This window comes from Misgurnus anguillicaudatus, chromosome 18 (assembly GCF_027580225.2).
Source record: "Misgurnus anguillicaudatus chromosome 18, ASM2758022v2, whole genome shotgun sequence".
Classification (NCBI taxonomy): Eukaryota; Metazoa; Chordata; class Actinopteri; order Cypriniformes; family Cobitidae; genus Misgurnus; species Misgurnus anguillicaudatus.
Window position 1 is genome coordinate 23901050 of NC_073354.2, and position 20856 is coordinate 23921905.

Sequence of the window (20856 nt, forward strand, 5' to 3'; positions counted from 1 at the left end):
AATGCTTCTCACAAGCCTTTAAATAACCCAAAACAGAAAACAGAAAAGTGTCCTCTATAACTTCTCTGAATTATTCATTTCAGATATCCGAATCAAACATCTAAAAACACCAACTCCATGAAAGTTTGATAGAAACTTGATGGCCCACCATTACCAAACCTTACATAACAATGCACAAACTTCATATGAATATGTGAGGTAGAATTGGTCTTCGCATACTGTATCTGACATGAGATGTTCAAAGACACTGAACATGGACACTCCAGATTCTGATAATGTGCAAATGGCTTCCACATTCATAAGCTATGTAGCATGAACGCAAAGTCGAGGCTTACCCAAGTCTGGCTTTAGCTCAGTAGGCAAGCTTAATTTCCGTGACATCTTTGCTGGAAAATAGAGAACACGCCTCTTTACAAACACATTGAAGCTTTAGTAGGAGCCATGCAATGCTAGATGCTTCAAACAGGACACAGGACACTGCAACAGATTTCAGCCAAAGACAAACTGCAAAATGCTGCATGCTAAACAAAAGTATTAGGATGTGAAAGAGTGTCATTTGGCTGCACCCTGAAAAAAATGAACATTAAACCAGACATAACAGACATTCCCAGCATACCCGTGCCACGAACATGCACCAGACGGGAAAACACCAGCTGGAAGTGATAGCGTATATGTATGATGACTTTTCCCATAGTTATATATTCTCATCTATTGTTATTTATCTGTTCTCTTATATTGTTTCAAGCACATAAACTTTTCCCATCGTCCCAGATGAGCGTGTGATAGAAAATACTTTTCCACAGCTGTTTATGAGAGCAGCATCCATTAAATAAGAAAATAAAATCAAAATACACTTTCATGGTATATTCGTAATAACAATTTAAAAAATGATAAAGTATTTAAAACGATATTTTGTTTTCTATAAGTAGTACTCCACAAAGCCTTTACAGTACAGCGACCCCTAAAATATATTTAAGTCACTCTTAAAAATGTATGAATGTCTTTAGTGGCATCTGCATTTGATTTTCTTATATGCTACTGTGTTAATATCGGGGCGGTTTCCCGGACAGGGATTAGACTAGTCGTAGGCTAAACTAAAATAAATGTAAGAGCTGTCCAAACTGAAAACAACTTGCACTGACATATCTTAAAGGGGTGGATCAATGGTATTTCAAGCATTCTGACTTATTAACACAGTTATAGAGTTGTTTCCTCATGCTAAACGTAGGCAAAGTGTCAAAAAAGCAGTTACAGAGTATTTCTGTGCTGAATGCACTTCGCCAGGGTTAATACAAGTTTCGGAATGTTTTTTTTTTTGATTATGGGTCGAGCTGACGTTTCTATACGTATCATTTCTTTTTATGGGCACTTCCCCAGATAACCACACCCACCCGCCAATCAGCGGGAGATGCCACAACTTACAAACATCACGCGACACAGCCTTGTCCAATTTCAAAACTCAACAATGGCACGAAAGAAGAAGAAATGTGTTTTTGGATGAAAGGAGAAGAAAGTAAGCCTTATGGAAACAATGGATATAGTTTATTATCCAAGGTAGCAGCGGAGTTTTGCGTGTGTGTTTGTTTAACGCTGGATTTTATTGAAAAATCCCAACTGGGTCACGAGTTGCATGCTGTATGTAAGACTTCTGTCTTAAGTTGGAAAAAGGCGCATGCATATTATATAAATGACACGAACATGTAGTGAATCATAAGTTAAACACTGTTGTATAGTGTTGCATGACTCGTACTCGCTCCTCCCGCGGTAGTAACTCCTTCTTCATTTTTCGTACGTTATTTGAAAGATTCGGTAAAGCTAAACTTTCTTTTATAAATCTGATTAAACTAAAGACTCTTCTGAGATATAAAGGATGTAATACTACATTATAGGCACTCCAAACAGCGCGTGTTATGTGAGCTTTAAGATACATAATTGCCCTTTGTTTTGCCTCAAAATGCACACAAGTAATGTTTTTAGTAAGGCATGTTTGTTAAAACAAGTTATATTTCCTAATTAAACTAAGGCCTAGTCCTGGCTTAAGATAATACCTGTAAAGGAAACCACCCCATATGTTTTCTATTTATTAAAGGAGCAGTGTGTATTGTTGACATCTAGAGGTTGAACTTGGTACTGCAGTCTAAATTTTAAATATTGGAGATGTTTTTCCCCCACCTCGGACACGTACATGAGCGCAACTGACGGTGGAAAGCATGAAGCTTCACACTGTATGTTTATCTGCTCATTTTTATGTTTGCAAGGTATTTATTGCTTACAAATTACAAATACACTAGTGTGAAATTTTTTTAACTCAATCTGTGGCTCACTTCAAAGTTTGCATCCTTCAGAGATCACACATACAGTGGCGGCTCGTGGCTCGTGTGCTGAAGTGACGAGTCTCGCAAATTCACGTTATGATCGCGCGATATCTAGTTCTGTATTCACCCATTATGACGTTAAATTATGACGTTTTGCTGGACCAGCCCAGATCACAACACGAGATCTTGCGAATTCAGGTATGATCACGCGATATAGTGATAGCTCCACCCTGCGGAGCTGTCCGGCATCCGTCAAAAATAGAAACGCTGCGTATTTGTTCCGGAGGGCTGCGGATGGCCGGAGCTGTGACGGATTCGGAATGCAGTCAGTGGAAATATACACATTGACTTGAATGGAAACCGATTGATTCCGCAGTCGGTGGAAATCCGGGGTTAGACACATCTGCAGCAGGCACTTATTTTGACAACACACGTAATGAACACAGGTTCACTCGACACGCCGAACACATATTTTGAAATTACGAACTACACACATGACGGGCTACATACATGTTGTGAACTTTGCATTGTGCGCCCTGGAAAAAAGAAGTCGCCGACCGCCACTGCACACAGACCAAAACAAAACAGACATTCCGACCCAGAAAGCGCATTTAAAAAAAATAATCAAGAGTTTTTCCGAGAAACATATATGTGAACTTTTCATGTTTCCTAAATATCTACAAATATTATAGTATTTTTTATTGACTGTATACAGTCAAAAACCTACATACAGCTTCTATTTTTTTCCAAGTGTGACTTAAATGTCCAAGTACTCGGGCCACTGTTTATAAAGGGAATAGCAAAGCTGGTTGCAGTCTTAATATGTACATGCGTATGTTTGTCATACTCACTATCCCGTGCTGAAGTTTACGGACATAAAAAGACAAGTACAGAATAACAACAAATTGAAAAACGTCATTCCTACAGACAGACAATTATAAAACACAGCCACCGGTGTGGCCTTCTCAAGCAAATCACAACAGGCACATATCATCAGTTTACATGCATGCTACATAAATGTAGCATTTAGTGGGTATTTTCGTTGGGCTCATTCATTCCTGCAGATTGCTGCAGTTGATTGTTTTGTTCATACATAGAGACGGAGACAATGTGGTTGAACAAAACCAGTGGAACCTCTTTTATAATAAACCTGGCCTTACCTCCTCTCCCTCCTCCATTGTAGAACTGCTGATGGTTTGACATCAAGACTTTTTTTTTGGAAGAAAGTAAAGCACGTTAGCAGTTAAAGATACTTTTACTGTTGATGCATCAACACACAGCGCAGGAATGAAGAAACGTATCAACCTGGGGTTTACTGTTTATGTTTACAGTTGATCGGCGATGATCTCTTCTGCATCAGGTGTTACAGCAAGTGTATGCAGCTATTTGCACATCGATTACACGACCTTCTTTCAATATTTGATGATCAAACCACTCACTGGGAGAGCAGCTGGGAAGGCCTTTGCTCTGTCTGAAGGTTAAGTCATTTTGGAAATACATTCTCATTCTGTTCTGACCTTTTGGAGCAAATCTTATCGCTATTTCGAGATCTGCCTCATTCCCTATGTGTGAATGTCATGCTCTTTATAAAAAAGGTTTTTAGGGGGTCTTCAGCCTATCATGGCTCCTAACGAATCAACTAGATGAGAACATGCAAATGGCTTAACATTGTCTTTGCATAACCATGTGTTTTACCGTGAATATTTTTGCATTTACCATAAAAAAAACAATGTTAATACGAATCCTGAAGGGACCCTGAAGGAAGACAAAAATGGCAAAGGTTACGACTCTACCTACCAAAAGTGATATTTAGGGTAATTAGCATAGCATTATTCTGTAATGTGGCAAAAAGTTCACAGCATAATTTTGGTTTTTGATTAAATAGGTGTTCCTATTAAAGCTCAGTGGTAGAGAAGTGTGTTAGCAGCCCAAAAGGTTGTGGGTTCAATCCCAGGAACACATCATGATAAAATGTAAATCTTGTAATGCACTGTAAGTCGCTTTGGATAAAAGCAAATGTATAAATGTAAATGTTTTGTAACACAACTCAGTGACAGTATCTCAAAGCAATCAATACCTCATTTAACAAAAGGCGAAACACACTCTTGGCTAAGAGCTCTGCATTACAGTGCATTTACAAGCTAAGGTTGTCTTGTAAATTTAGATTTAATGCGTCTTTCCCAATCACAATAACAACTTTGCTTGTTCTGATGCTGAGGGATGTTCAACATGTACATCTTTTTTTCACGTGCCACTTTAAAAACCTTACCCTTTTCAGTCCCTTTTAAGTGTCTTGTTCAAGGTCAAAATGGTGATGCAAGTTTCTATCCAGGTCATGGATCATCCCTTCGGGGATCTAAACCTGTGACCTGTTTCAGGCCCAGATGTTTAACCACTGTACTCCCAGCAGGCATTAGTATCAGTGTCAGTCATTATCTTTCATCACAGTGTCAGTCATCATCAGCCAAGTCGACCTTTTGAAACTTACGTTCGCATTTACAGACGCATTTGCAAAACAAGAGTGACATTTCTATGATGTTCAGGAATGTGTGCTACATTAACACGGGCGATGATATGCAGCACCAGTAGAAATGACACAATTATGTTGAAAAGGATTCACAAAGAACAAAATTTTTTTCATCGTAAATATTGGGCTGGGTTAAAAAATGACCCAATGCTGGGTTGTTGCTGTTACCCAACCATGGGTTGATGGGTTGGGTTCATTTGGGTCATTTTTAACCCAGTGGTGTGTTCTGTCCAATATTTACCCAGCATTGGTTAAAGGAAAACACCACCATTTTTCAATATTTAACTATGTTCTTCCCTCAACTTAGATGAATTAACTAAGGAATGAATGGGGCTAGGCCAAATGCCAACACATACACGACGCGCTGCACAAAGACCAAGTGAACGCATTGAAAAAAGACACGTATGTAATAATTCCTCCAAATTGAGGTAAGTACACGGCAAAATAATGAAAAACAGTGTTGTTTTTCCTTAAAAACAACCCAGCATTTTCTTGGTGTACCCACAGGCTCCATACAAGTGGTATGATAATAAGGTGAATAAATTAATTGCAGAAATAAAAAAGATTTTTTTGAAGATATATTCTTTTAAACTGCAAGAAAAAGTCATCTTAAATAAACACAAGAACCGACTGAAAATCCAAAAACACTCCACCTGTGGAGGGCGCAGCCCTCTTCATTTTTAGCAGACTCAAGTTTTAGGACTGACATTGTGTTGGTTATAGCAGGCATTATGGGTAGTGTTGTGCTCTGAGGGACGTTTTACCTGAGGTGGGGGATTTACAGCGGTCTTCTGAAGTGGCCGAGCCTTCATTTATGTCACACAGCCCTGTGAAAATACACACACGGTCTTATGAGGGACTTTGTGCTGTACATGTTGTTGTTTTGATTCCCAGCATACACTCTCAGAAATTAAGGTAGAAGAGTTGTCACTTGGGCAGTAACCATTTAAAAAGGTACACATTTCTACCCAAAGAGTGCATACTAATACTTCAAACGGTACATATTGGCAGTTCAAAGATACATATTTGTGCCTAAATAGTACATATTAGGACCTTTTTTAAGGGGTACTGCCCCAGTGACAGCTTTGGATTTTTGACAGTGTACAGGTATGTGAAAAGGTGATCTATGTGGTATTTTGGTATGGCGTTTGTAGCGTGACGGCAGCGTGTGCCGTGGAGAGTGAGTGTGTAGCCTTGCTCTGATCTCCGGGTTGAGAGGCAGATGGGCAGACGGGAACTGAACCCAGCTGCTCTGATCAACATTCTCCCCTCGCGCATATCCGACAGATCCCAGCCCCCCCGCTAAATATCACTCATTACCCCTGATGCAAACACACATGCACACGCGCACCGGGTAATCTAACAACCGGTCTGTTGCCAAGTCACGGCAACTGGCAATCATTTCTTACTGAGCATTGTGTTGGGTTGCACTTCTGCTTTCTACCAGCAGGGGTCACAGTGTTGTAGTCAGTGCAATAGAACTGTGTGGAGAAATAAAACAGGATGTGATCCTGGATCAACACCATAGTTCGTCCTAGATCAACATTTACATTAAGCAGTCAGATTGCAGGATTAGGGTGTATGTTAGATTTAGGATTAGGACTGGGTTAGGGGCTTCAAAAAATATTATCAAACTATTATTTCACACTAATTTGAGGATTAAAAAATGTTTAGGGTTTGAGTTAAGGGTATCTAGGATCACAACTTACTTTGTAAAATCATAGCAACCAAAAAGTACATGTCAATGTATTTCAGTATTATAGTACAACATGATACTTTAGTGAAGCTCAAGAATTTTAATGTCCAAAAATGTATTTATATTTGTTTATGAGGGAATGATGCAAAATGTAAACTGTACATTTTACATTCCTTTTCAACCAAAACCCAAAATCAGTATGTTTTCCCCACAATGTCCCCACAAAGATAGTAATACCAGTCATTTTTTGACCTTGTGGGGACAATTTTTTGGTAAAAAATATGAAATTACAAAAAAATTAAATTGAATCAAACCTCCTGAAGGTTGCCGGCTCTTGCGAGGAGATCGTGGTTGTCTCTGGTAGGGGTCACTAGAGCCATACAACTCCATAATTCCCATATTTAACAGAACCGTCTTCTGCAAGTAATCCACTACTGCCATACCATTACTATTACCAAACACCACCCTGTAATACAAACACACACACACACACACACAATAGAGACATCCCTTTTAAACACATGAATCTCAATATAGTACATTGTACTTCTAAACGTTTATACCCTGTTGTATTTTAAAGCACCAATACACATGGACAAGCAGATTATTTTTACTGGTGAGGAGTATTAACCCGATTCAGTATCCAAAACTGGGAACCAGTATTCAAAACATAAAATACACTATGTCATGTGCTAATTATGGTCATGGGTTTGAATGCCAGTGAACGCACATACTGACAAACATGTAGCTTGAATGCACTGTAAGTCTGTAAGAAAATAAAATATTTTATATTTATACAAATTAAGCTTAGAAATGCTTATTGTGATGATTCCTTGCTGTAAATTATGTGGTTTTATTTAAAGGGACACTTCACTTTTTTAAAAATATGCTCGTTTTCAGCTCCTCTAGAGTGAATTTATTTTTACCGTTTTGGAATCCATTCAGCCGGCTCTGGCGCTTGCACTTTTAGCATAGCTAAGCATAATTCATTGAATCTGATTAGACCATTAGCATCACGCTCAAAAATAACCAAAGAGATTCGGTATTTTTCCTATTTAAGACACTTCTGTAGTAACATTGTGTACTAAGACCGACGGAAAATTAAAAGTTGCGATTTTCTAGACCGATATGGCTAGTAACTATACTCTCATTCTGGTGTAATAATCAAGGACTTGAGATGGCTGCAGGAGGCGCAATGATATTACGCAGTGCCCGAAAATAGTCCCCTGCTATTGAAAGTTACCAAGGGGGCTATTTTCGGCTGCTGCGTAATATCATTACGTAATATCAGCTGAATGGATTCCAAAACGGTACAAATTAAATGTTTAACAATTTTTTTACTCCCAGCATATTTAAAAAAAAGTGGAGTGTCCCTTAAAAAAATGTCTGCAATATTTGATTAATAACGTTTTAGGGGCTGGACCACTATTAATACTATTTGATTAAAACCTCTCAGTGAAAAGAAACAGAAGTTTTCAACTGACTTCACACTTTTCATATAAAATATATTTTCTTTCGCTGGACCATGGAGTGATTCTCCTGAGACCACCTGGGTCGCTATCACACATCCCCATGCTTCATGCGTTTGGACTCACAAGCCGTAGCTGGAGTTGATGGCCAGGCTGCTGATCTGCTGGGGCGGCTCTCCACTGACCCACACCAGCTGTACCACCAGCTCCACCTGATATCCAGGAGACTGTTTCAGAGGACTGCTGCGTACCCTGAGGGAACAACACGAGCATGAAATGAGATTTTGAAGTTATATACTGTACTGTACAGAGAGGCAGAGATGACAATATCTAATCTGTCATTGTCACAAACCTATATTTATAATGGGGAATATGATATGTCTGTACATTATTTGAAATTGTTTAAATTTGAAGTAGTTGCCATCAATTCAATCACTTTTCTAGTAAAAAAACCTGATTACAATCTTGCAGACAAATGTTTTTACAATTATTACTAAGCACACAGCTGATGGCAACCATTGACTTACATTGTAGGAAAAACAAATACTATGGAAGTCAATGGGTACCATCAACTGTGTGTTTACCATCATTTATCATCATATATTCAACAGAAATAAAAAACTCAGGTTTAGAATTACGTGAGGGTGAGTAAATGATGACATACTTTTCATATTTTGGATGAACTATCCCTTTAAAAGAAAACACCACCTTTTTTCAATATTTTACTATGTTCTTACCTCAACTTAGACAAATTAATACATACCTATCTTTTTTCAATGCGTACACTAAATCTTTGTACAGCATGTCGCGAATGTGTTAGCATTTAGCCTAGCCCCATTCATTCCTTAGGATCCAAACAGGGGTGAATTTAGAAGCCACCAAACACTTCCATGTTTTTCTTATTTAAAGACTTACTTTAAATAAGGAAAACATGGAAGCAAGATGTTATTGCGCTCGACCTCGAGCGCAAAAACATCATCATTCCTGACTACTCCCCCTCTCGCTCAAACCTCCATCAATATTACTGCACCTGAGGCCGAAGTGCTGCAAAATAAAAAGTGCTGCTCTTCCGCTATACAATATAGTTCTCATTTTTTATCTGCTTAAAAAATCACCACATTTTATTTTTTGTGTCACCATCATTACTCATGTAACAACTCATGTAACAGTCTTCAAATAGGGATAACATGGAAGTGTTTGGTAGCTTCTAAATTTATTCTTGTTTGGATCCTAAGGAATGAATGGGGCTAGGCTAAATGCTAACACATTTACAACGCACTGTACAAAGAATAAGTGCACGCATTGAAAAAAGAAAGATATGTATTAATTCATCTAAGTTGAGGTAAAAACATAGTAAAATATTGAATAACTGTGGTGTTTTCCTTTAAACAAGAAAAATGACCAAAAGCGCATCTTACTTGAGACAGGGGATGTTGTCTCTCATCCCATCCGACGAATTGCTGCTGGTTGAAGGGTGTGTCTGAGGGGTGGCGTTTTGTGGACTGGGGGAGGTGCTTGGAGTCTGATGAGCTGGTGTCTGATCTCCGCCCATGTCTGGAGACTCCAGATCATTTAACTCGTACTGTAATCTAACCTCTAGTAACTGTAAAACATATGAACACGTGTAATTGATATATAAGTGCATTTGAGCACAGATGTGTATAAATCAGCTAAACGCTGTTAATTGATTCCCATCGGTGTCACTATTCTTAATTTGAGGCACACTAATTGGTGTATGTGTCTCTGTGCATGAGAGTCACAGGGACTCGAGGTGCTAATAGCTTTAATTTGCCCTCATTATACAGATGTGTGAACATTCTGTCAGCAACCCAAACCTCGCACAGTTCTTCACACTTCTTTTGTGAGAATGAAGCTCTGTTAACTAATCACGTGCGTTCTTGTGACTTCTATTGCAGCGCATGCACTGATACTGTTTCTATCTGTCCTTATATGACTCCCGCTCATGAATATGCAAATGCATTAAGCTGATTAAAAAGGGATAGTTCATTCAAAAATTAAAATTCTGTTATCATTTTCTAACTCTCATGTTGTTACAAACCTGTATAAAATTCTTTGTTCTGATAAACACAAAGGGAGATATTTTGAGAAATGTTTGCAGCCAAACTGATCAGAGGCCCCATTGACTTAAATAGTATTTTTTCTACTATGGAAGTAATTAATATCCTTAAAATATAATCTTTTGTGTACATCAGCACAAATAAATGTATACAAGTTTCTAACAACATGAGAGTGAGTAAATTATGACAGAATTTTCATTTTTGAGTGAACTATCCCTTTAATCAGCTCAAAGCATTTGCATATTCATGAGCATAAGTCAAATAAGGACGGGTAGAAACTAAATTTCTTGTCTGAACTATCTCTTTAAAAATTCATAGGTCACTTTTGTTAATTTGCTTCATCTTAAAACCATAAGTCAAATTATTATTCAGAGATATAGTTTTAAAAAGTATTATCACAAGCTCTTCTTTATGAGTCACAGGACCATTTGTATGCAAATGCACAGCTTGCACAAAAACAGTGAGGCAGCTAAATGAATGTGGTATTTAAATCAATATACAGCTAGATGTGGTGAGCATTAATTAGAACGGGTTTGAAAGGATTGAGGATTTAGTTAAGCATCTGAGTAACAACTGTTCCTCGGCTATCCTCAGTTGGCTTTGCAGACTGCACATACACATGCACACAAACACGCACATTTCAAGTGCCTGAACAACATCCACTTAATGAACAGATTTGATATTATTATTATCCCCAATAGTCATGCCAGTTGACAGGGAATAAAAATAACTCAAGACAGTAAGAGAAACACCCTGAAAAAAAAAACAGTTACACAGCTTCAACCTAATGAATAACAGTTTACAAGAACATCTATATAGTTATACAACAATAAATAATGCACACATGCACACACACTTTACCTGCACAACCTCTGTGGTGATTTCCTGTCTGCTAAATCTGTATATAATAATGTGAGCCGAGACACCAGCAACACAAAGCATACGACTCTCGGGACACCAAGACATCAACTGAATGGCGAACGGGTCCTCATCCACGATCTCTGTGCTATGTTTGTCCTCTTTGCATCGGACCTTCTCAAACACTTTGGCTGTCTTCAGTTTATACAGCACCTGGAGCATTACTGAGCATCATAGGGGGAAGAATATCATTAATTTATTTGTTTTTATTATTAAGTGTGATATGTGACCCTGGACCACAAAGCCAATCATAAGAGTCAATTTTTAAAAAATCACTTTTAAAGTTATTAGCAACTGCATCGCAATTTTTTATAAATATTTACCGTAGGAAATGTACAATATATCTTCATGGAACATGATCTTAACTTAAGGGATAGTTCACCTAAAATGAAAATTCTGTCATCATTTACTCATCCTCGTGTTGTTTTAAACCTGTATGAATTTCTTTTTTCTGATAAACACAAAAGAAGATATTTTGAGAAATGATGGTAAACACAAAGCAGATAGTGACCATTGAAATTATTAGAAGTATTGTGATAAATGATGAAGAAAATATTTTGATAAATGATGGTAAGCACACAGTTGACGGTACCCATTAAATTCCATCATATTTTTTTATTCCTACTATGGAAGCCATTGGTCACTATCTGCTGTGTGTTTACCATCATTTCTCAAATATCTTCTTTTGTGTTTATCAGAAAAAAGAAATTCATACAGGTTTAAAACAACATGAGGGTGAGTAAATGATGACAGAAATTTTCATTTTAAGGTGAACTATCCCTTTAATATCCTAATGATTTTTGGCATAAAAGACAAATCAATAATTTTGCCCCATACAGTGTATGGGGCAACATTATTGCTTAAAATGTACCCATGCTACTTATGACTGGTTTTGTGGTCCAGGGTCACATATTAGAAAGGAATCATTTATAGTCATTTGGTCTTTATTGCATAACAAAACATGTCAAGATGATAGGGACCCCTGAAGGCCGTAAAGCCAGGCAGACTTTATATTATCATACTTATTACAAGGCTACTGTGAGATTGATAAATAAATGCACATGAAATATTGATTTGAGGATTTATTGCTTGAAAAGAAAAAAGGTTGTGGAGAAAGGCATTAAGATGTTCTCCTGGACAATGGCCAGTTATATAATTTAACAGTCTTATTACAAACATACTTTACTACACAATGCAATAACAGACCAAAACATTTTTTGCTTTGGACTTCTAAAAAAATGATGTGAAATGTTTTAATGCCCTCAAATGTGTTTTGTTAATTTTTTGTTTTAACTCTAATCCACTGACTGCAATTGCTTAGTTAAAGCAAAATACATTGAAGGGCATTAGCCATTCTCTTTAAGCAGGATTAAACTCTCCAACTAATTAGCTTTATATTCTGATGGAGGAAAAAATGAGGACAAATTTTACTCCTACATTAAACAAAGTCCATCTGAATGTTAAACAAGCTTCACTCTAAAAAACGTTTGGTTGTTTCAACCAATGCACTCATGAGCCGTAGGTTAAAACAACCCAGCATAGGTTTATTTATAACCCAACTATTGGGTTTGTCCCTTTTTGACCCAACCATGGGCTCAAAATAGCCCCAGGTATCTGCAACATAAAATTTTGTCTCTCTGCAGCTCAAGATGGTGCAAAAACTGTCATACTTTAACACATTCATATTTGAAAGGTCAAAAGTCATATACAGGTAACACACTCATGATACTGGTATCTCTCAGCAGTTTGTAAGGTTAGGCAACGCCTGTGGTATTATGAGTTTATTTATTTGCGGGACAGTGAGCTGTGTGACATTATAGGGTCAGTCCCCAGTTGGGTCATAAATCACAGAAAATTACCTTAGTGTAAGGTCACCCAAGTTTGATGTTGTATGTTAAACAACAGCAGTCAGCAGAATATATTTTTTCAGTTGGACATTTGTTATCCTGGACCACAAACCTAGTCATAAGGGTACATTTTTCTAAATTAAGATTTATATAAATAAGCCTTCCATTGATACATGGTTTGTTGGGATAGGACAATATTTGGCCGATATTGAATTATTTGAAAATCTGAGGGCACAAAAAAATAAAATATTAAGAAAATTGCATTTAAAGCTGTCCAAATGAAGTCTTCCGCACATCCATATCTAACAACAAAACTAAACTTTAGATATATTTATGATAGTAAATCTGCAAAATATCTTCATTTTCCATGAAGATATTTTGCAGATAATCATTACATAATATCCTAATAATTTTTGGCAAAAAAAATATTTTTTTTGCCATACAATGTATTTTTGGCCCTTTCTACAAATATACCTGTGCAACTTACGACTGGTTTTGTGGTCAGGGTCACTTTTTATAAAAAGGGTTTTGTATTATATGTACCAGTTGAGATCGGCACTTATCCAAGCTATGACAAAATCATCTGAACATACTGTGAGTTGCAATGAATGAAAATGCATTCCCAAATGTGGTCCAATTGTGTTGGATTTCTTGGGAATACACTCATTTTATACAAAATGTATCCATTTAATACAGCAAGTTGCTTTGGAAACACTTATACAGTACACTCTAAAAACAAACAGTGCTATATAGCACCAAAAGTGGTTCTTTGCTTGTAATAATTGAAAAAACGTTTTAGTGCCATATAGCACCAGTGAAGCACCTGTGTAGAACCACACTGTGCTATGTAGAACCATATGTGGTGCTATAGTAGTGCTATATGGCCCCCATATGGTTCTTCACTGGTGCTTCACCGGTGCTATATGGCACTAAAACGGTTCTTCTATGATTACGAGCAAAGAACCACTTTTGGTGCTATATAGAACCGTTTTTAATTTAGAGTGTACATACATTTTGTAATACATTTGCTTAAAGCAAGTTCATAAAGGATAAAAAAAACGATACTGCACACACTTATAAATATTTATAAACTATATCAATTTGGCCTATTATGCATATGCAGTAAATGAGTTTAATGAGGTAATTATGAAGTCAGGTGCAGTACTTACTTGCTGAGGCATCCCAAAACTTCACTGAACCATCTGCATGCCTGTGGGAACAGCAGATAAAATCTCAGATTGACAGACTTTTATAAACTAACCCACATAAACTCTTGGGCTCTTTTACATAACCATAGGTATCCAAACAAGCCATTGAAGTAAAGCAAGTTCTGTGTCAGATAAAAGCTAGTGAAAAGCTGAGAGGAGGTGCCTGTCCCACCACTGTCAAACCCACTAAAACACATAAAAGGTTTTGTCATCTCATGGGTGATACACGAGAAACTGCTTACTACTGTTTTTGTCACACTTCCTTTTCGATACCCTTGCATCCCACTCATCAATGTCACACAATTTTTCTCTGTTACAGTCTTTTTCATACTTCTGCTATTTCAGCAGAACCAGAAACAGTGATGGAGAAGAAAGAACATAGTAAATGATTAATGATACACATACTGTACCCATATTTGTTATTTCTACATTTCTTTCTATTTAGTATACTGATTTTATACTGTTATTTTGTATTTCCCTATACCAGGAGTCTTACTTGTTCTTACAGGGCCACTATCCTGCAGAGTTGAGGAGGCGTTTACAGTTTTCGACCAAAAACCAAATTTTTGATTTTTATGTCTTGGCCTTTTACTACAATGGTGTTTTGGGTGTCTCAAGTTTTTTAAACAGTTTTCAAAGCAGAAGTTTTAAAAAATGATACCATCATCCTGTGTAAACAACAAAAATGTGACTTTGAGAAAACATTACGGGGCGGTTTCCCGGGCAGGGATTAGACTAGTCCTAGACTAAAAAAATATAAGAGCTGGTCAAACTAGCAACATTTGCACTTATATATCTTAAAATATACCAGTTCCCTTTGTTTTGCCTCAAAATGCACACAAGTAATGTTTTTAGTAAGGCATGTTTGTTAAAACTAGTTATATTTCCTAATTAAACTAAGACCTACCCTGCGTTCCAGTTAGTATTTTATGAACTTCCCTCGTTAACTTCCCTCAGTCTCGTTCACTCGGATGTACGTCATTGCTTATGTTGTACGAGTGCCCACTACTGCTGAAACACTTGAAGTAGGTTCAAATGGATCGCCCTAAGCCCTTGATCACATGGAAAGTGAAGACCACCCCTCCATGTGCAAAGCGCGAGTTGCTGAAGTGACTCCACAATCGTGATGCATTGTGGGATATGGAGCTGTCTGAAGTGTACATATGAAGTAGACTCGATTTTGACCAAGGGAGCGAGGGTCTGTCCATACAAACTTCCCTCGTTCCACTTGACAAAGTGGAACGCACTTCAAAATGGCAACAGGGATTCCCCCGAAGGGAAGTGTTTAGGGAAGTTCACGAGTGCGTGTCTAAAACTGGAGTGGAACGCACCCCTAGTACTGGCTTAAGCTAATCCCTGTCCAGGAAACCACCCCTAAATCATGTGCATAAGAATGATGTGTTTAGACATTGTGTGACATCGCCAACTACTGGCTTGGCATGCAAAATACAACATATTTATTTATTTTTTACAGATCTGTGCAAAAGTGGATAGTTTAATAATATTGTTGTCTGTATGCAACACTCAAAAAAAATGTGACTGGTATTCAAAAACGCGAAAGAACGTTTTAATTTTTAGTATATTGTGTGTTCTAAACCTACTCTTATGCTGCGTTCACATCAGCCATTGAGGCATCACGTGCGAGTGATTTCGATGTTAAGTAAATGTGAAGACGCATTGACGTGCATCTGGAGGTCTCGCGGCGCGAATGGCGCAAATTGAGCGTTGCCACGGAAAACGCGCGAGTTGAAAAATTGGAACTTTGCAAGAAAAACGCGCCGCGTTAACCAATCAGGAGCTTGCTCTAGTAGTGACGTGATTACAAGAAGCGAGCGGACTCGCAGAAGCCCCTCCCATGACACGAATTTCCGCGTGAATGTCTCAATGACTTGAATTTCACGCGCGGCTTTCACGCGCGAATGAAGCGAGTAAACTCAAAATGTTCAAGCGGCAAACTAGACGTGGTAGACGCGATTTAACGCCTCAAACGCGGCTGGTTGTGAACCCACGATTACAGTACCTTCAACTTTATTTAACACACATGCCTGTAATTTTCAAATAATCCCACATACCTTCCCCTGCATCGCCTACTACATAGATCGGGAGTAGTAAAGCAGTATGCATAACAAGCCGTACAGCCAAAACCTCAGTATGCAAAAAACAGTGGGAATTATTGACCGTTAAAAGAGTAGATACTATATAGCAGTGGTCTGAACTGGGTGTCTCTTTAAGTGATTTAGATACTTAGAAATGTATTTGTGATTTAATTGTACTTGTTTAACAACACCTACGTAAATAAAGGTGGTGGTTGTTGTGATTAAGTCATAGGTCAAAGGACATACATTCATTTAATTCATTCATTATGTACTGTCACACGAGGGCTGCGCAAAAATTTCAATACATCTAACCATCGTGATATTTTTCACAATAGTGTATCAATATTTCAATCTCCTATCAATATTTTAAAAATGTCAAATCCCTCTGTGTGCGTCAAACGACCTCCTCTGCCGCTGCTGTAGTTGTCGCTGTCATATACGACCATTTGGCCAATGTCTCAGAAGTTAGCGGGGTGAGAAAATGGCAAAAAAATTCAAAAAGCTTTCAAAGCTGACATGTGGAAGCACTTTGGCTTTAAAAAGTTTTTTTTAATTCAGCTCTATTTTTTACATTTTTCATAAAAAAAGTATTGCAATGTATCGCAACATGCAACATATTGTATCGTATTGTGATACATTGTATCAAGCCAAATGTATCGTGATATGTATTGTATCATAAGGCCCTTGCCAATACCCAGCCCTATGTCACAGTACATATTTTTGGATGCAGGTCTGGATTCAGAGGTTCAGGTGTGTTGGAATAATGTTGGCACTAAAGGACCTAAGCCCTTCAGAAGCAGTTTTATTTTAAAAAAACCCACCTTAAATCTAAATCCTCACCTTTGTGTATTCTTTCTGAGACTTTACATAGTATGTTTATTACATAATTTTACTACTGAGGACAACTGATGTCTTGGTAAACCACACACACACACACACACACACGCATACATACTCTTCTTACCCAGTTATTATTATTTCAGGGTAGCTTTGTGTGCCCAGGCCCCAGTTTCCTCCACAGATAGGCCATTCCTATGATAAACAAGAGAAGCACAAAATCCCTTAAAACAGCAACTACAAAACCATTGCACCTCAACCTGACTTTTCACCATATATGAAAAGATTTTCCCTAAACCATGTGAACATTACAAAAAAAATTTAAGAAATAGAGCAGCCAATTTGTAGGTTTTATAAGAAAAGCTTTCTCTTTTAATATAATGACTGTGCCGGCAGCCGCAGAACATTTTGCAACGTGGGTGGAACATTTAATAAATGTCTGGCGAGGCTCTATAGGAAAGCCATTTCTAAGAGGTGTGTAAGTTTAAGCTGTTTATTCGAAGGAATTCAATGCTACTGATTTAAGTGGGTAGCCTGGTTTAACCTACAACCCTGTGGGAGACATGCCAACAATTTAAACACAGAACTCCATTCTGGGTTGAGAGGTCATGTTTTATTTCATATCCAGAAATACCCCCATCTGTGTCTCTGACCCACACAGTCTGGGGACACGTTGTGCCGCACAACAGGGGCTCTAGGTCACACAGGTGTAGGGCAAGAGGGCTATTAACTAGGGGCCACAATCTAAGTCACTCAAAAACCTAGATTCGAAACATCCTGGATCCTGAATTTAAAAAAATGATGGCATAGATGATAATGCAAGGTAAAGTAAGGCAATTACACAAAATTAAAATAGATAAGACTTATGACATATTATACACGTATGGCTCAGTATGGCTTGATACAGCTCACTGTTAGGAGGTTTCCACTGTATGCAGTAACTAAAGCAAGGTACTTTTTAGTACCACCTCAGTTGAGCCGTACTGAAATATGACATGTAAACACTGTACAATCACTGATTGGTCAGGGAAAATCATCACTACGAGCGTCATTGCCAAAGCAAGATTAGCCGTCGTGCGCCATCAAGCAAGATTTAGTGATGTCATCGTCTGCGCTTTGTTGTAAGAGTTGCCAAACTCCCTTTTAGCAGTGAAAAACATCCACATGCCAACTAATCAAGAACACCATTTCATCGATATGCTCCATTGTTCCTGTGTTATGCGTCTGTATGTGTCACATTTACGATGATGTCACACCAGTAGAGGCTGTATAAGTCAATATATAAGTCTATAATCACACCCACTTTAAAGTGAACTAAACTGCAGTGGAAAAGCAAACTTAGTCAAAATAAAGTGAGTCGAGCTGAGCAGCGTCGTCCAGTACCACACAGTGGAAGCGCTGTTATCCTTAGGATAAAAAAAACTTTTTCCTGTTGTTTGCACACATCAACAACAAAAAACCAGCCAGAAACAAACTAAATCTAAACAAAAGCCATCTGCTACACATTTACCTGACACCAGGTGCACAACAAAACTCTGTTGATACAGTAGAAACACAAAGATGTTACATCACTAGCTGGGTTTCCAGCCAAACGTGAAGAGAATCTTTTCAAAATTTCCCCCCAAAAAAGAAAAACAAACAAATGCGAATAAGGTGTGTTTCCATCACATTTTTCGAGCGAATGTTGGTGGTATTGGTAACCTAGCACAAATATCAATTACAGACAAATCAAATTTCAATTAAAGGTCACGTTCTTTCTGATCCCAATTTTTAAACCCTATAGTGTGTAATGTTGCTATAATAGCATAAATAATACCTGAAAAATGATAAAGATCAAAGTTCACTGCCAGGCGATATATTTTCTTCAACAGAATTCCTTTAAAAGCCTATAGCGAACGGCCAGTTTGGACTACAGCCCTCTACTTCCTGCTTTAATGACGTCACTAGAACAGTTTGACTAAACTCCGCCCATCAGTCGGCAGCTAAGCTAACGGCAAGCTAAGCTGCTATCGAATTCAAACGCACTAAACAAACTACACAATCAGAACCCGATATGTATTTCTGAAGAAGGACTTCATAGAACAAGGAAGACATCAACCCGTTTTGAAGACAGTGAAAACAGCGCTGTACAGATAAGTAAATTATGTGAAAAATACAGTGTTTTTTTTACACGTGAAACATGAAAACATGTTATATTACACACTGTAAACACAATCAAAGCTTCAAAAACACAGAAAGAACAGGACCTATAATATACTTTTTTATGGAATAATTTCTTAACTCCTTTAACAAAAAAGTGAGATATAAAGATCAGCAATTTCTGTAGTAATTGACATTTTGCCACAAATGCCATCTATTCCACCCATGTTGCAAAACTGTATTGATCTAAAGTTGCTTTAAAATGTGAAACATTCCTTTCCAGTCTCTCATTATTATCTGTCAGACCAATAGCTTTGTGTATATGAGTGTTGCATTTATCTAGCCTCACCTTTTTGCTGTAGCCCTGTCGTTTCTGGCGAGACCCAACAGAATAAAGTGCAGGTATGAGGTCCACAGGACAATCGGCTAAGTACTCACAGCACGTCACGGGGGACTCATGAATCGTCATGGGATATGGGTTTTCAAAGATAGGATAACTATGGAAACATGAGAGATCAAAACCATCAGCATGACATTGTGGTGACATTTAGAGAAAAGTGTCATATTAGTCACACATAACTAACTGTGACGCAAACACAGAACGCCGTGATTGACTGATGCATACCCGTTTTGTGCGAGGTCAATAACAACTAAATCCTTCTCCAGAAGAACCACAACAGCGTACGGTTCCTGAAAATCTTCAAAAGAAAGAAAAATTTGATGGGTACAAACACAGGACAGAGATGTACCTTGTTACCTTGTAACTTCACTGCAAATACTGCAGTCAACAGAAAAGTAGTATAGCAGCAATTTGCCAGATTTCTTCTATGCAAAACTAGCAAATCATACACTGTATACAAAGGGGTACGGTTTATATATGATGCTGCACAGAAGGGAAGTCTGCTCATTTGTAGATATCTGGACTCGCCACAGCTGTAGGAGCTGTAGGATCAGTCGTGACGACAGAAATGCATGAGATATAACCTCTCAAACGTCTCAGTAATGAGTCAGAACCAAAGATGTCCCGCTTTAAATATAGCTTTATATACACAGAGCCAGGCACTGTTATGTAAGAAACTCTGCAGACGTGTTCTCTTCTCCTTCTGCCTTCATTATTTCTTCTTCTTAACAAAACTACATTTACACAAATCATTTAAGACGCTGTATTTGACAAGAAATCGGTGCAGCAAACTGACCTTTATTTTTGTAAACCTGAGCATGGTTGCAAATAACAACAATGCATTTTTTTTTAAAGCTGCAATCTGTAACTTTTTTGTTTAAAATAAAAATAAACTATTGAGCAAGTACATAAAAAAATCAAGGTTGAAAACTGTCTCCTTGCCATATCCGGATTTACATTGGCAACCTTCAAAATGTTACTTGGGCATCATTTGACTTTAACACAAAAAATATGTACATACAATAACCTGCAATTTAATGTTTCAATCAGAGGTAGCGATAGAGAGGCAACAGTTACGAATTGCAGCTTTAAATATCTTTAATATTTTAATAACTTGACCAATCACAATCAAGTATTCCAGAGAGTGATCTCATGAAATTGAATATATATTTGAAAATGCCTTACAAAACCATCACTGCGTCCGAAATCGCATACTGCGACAGAAGGTACTGAATTAGATGAATTACCTATTGACTGTTAAAACAGTTTGTACTATATAGTATGAGTATGTATAGCATGAATAAATTTGAAAGTACTATGTCCACC

General features: G+C 37.7%; 1 protein-coding gene across 5 annotated transcripts in view; it reads right to left on the minus strand.

Moving 5' to 3' along the window:
• stxbp5a (syntaxin binding protein 5a (tomosyn)) overlaps nucleotides 1-20856 on the minus strand; it is a 128992-nt gene that overhangs the window by 12737 nt on the left and 95399 nt on the right. For 3 of the 5 annotated variants that reach the window (XM_073856135.1, XM_073856133.1, XM_073856136.1), the window contains exons 11-21: nucleotides 19756-19828; nucleotides 19480-19627; nucleotides 17119-17186; nucleotides 14020-14060; nucleotides 10947-11167; nucleotides 9426-9610; nucleotides 8134-8259; nucleotides 6853-7004; nucleotides 5607-5669; nucleotides 3476-3523; nucleotides 336-386 (exon numbers count right to left, since the gene is read on the minus strand). In XM_073856135.1, the coding sequence (XP_073712236.1) occupies nucleotides 336-386; nucleotides 3476-3523; nucleotides 5607-5669; nucleotides 6853-7004; nucleotides 8134-8259; nucleotides 9426-9610; nucleotides 10947-11167; nucleotides 14020-14060; nucleotides 17119-17186; nucleotides 19480-19627; nucleotides 19756-19828 (1176 nt within the window). The remainder of the gene's footprint in view (nucleotides 1-335; nucleotides 387-3475; nucleotides 3524-5606; nucleotides 5670-6852; nucleotides 7005-8133; nucleotides 8260-9425; nucleotides 9611-10946; nucleotides 11168-14019; nucleotides 14061-17118; nucleotides 17187-19479; nucleotides 19628-19755; nucleotides 19829-20856) is intronic. The other 2 variants (XM_073856134.1, XM_055185629.2) reach the window with 2 other exon arrangements.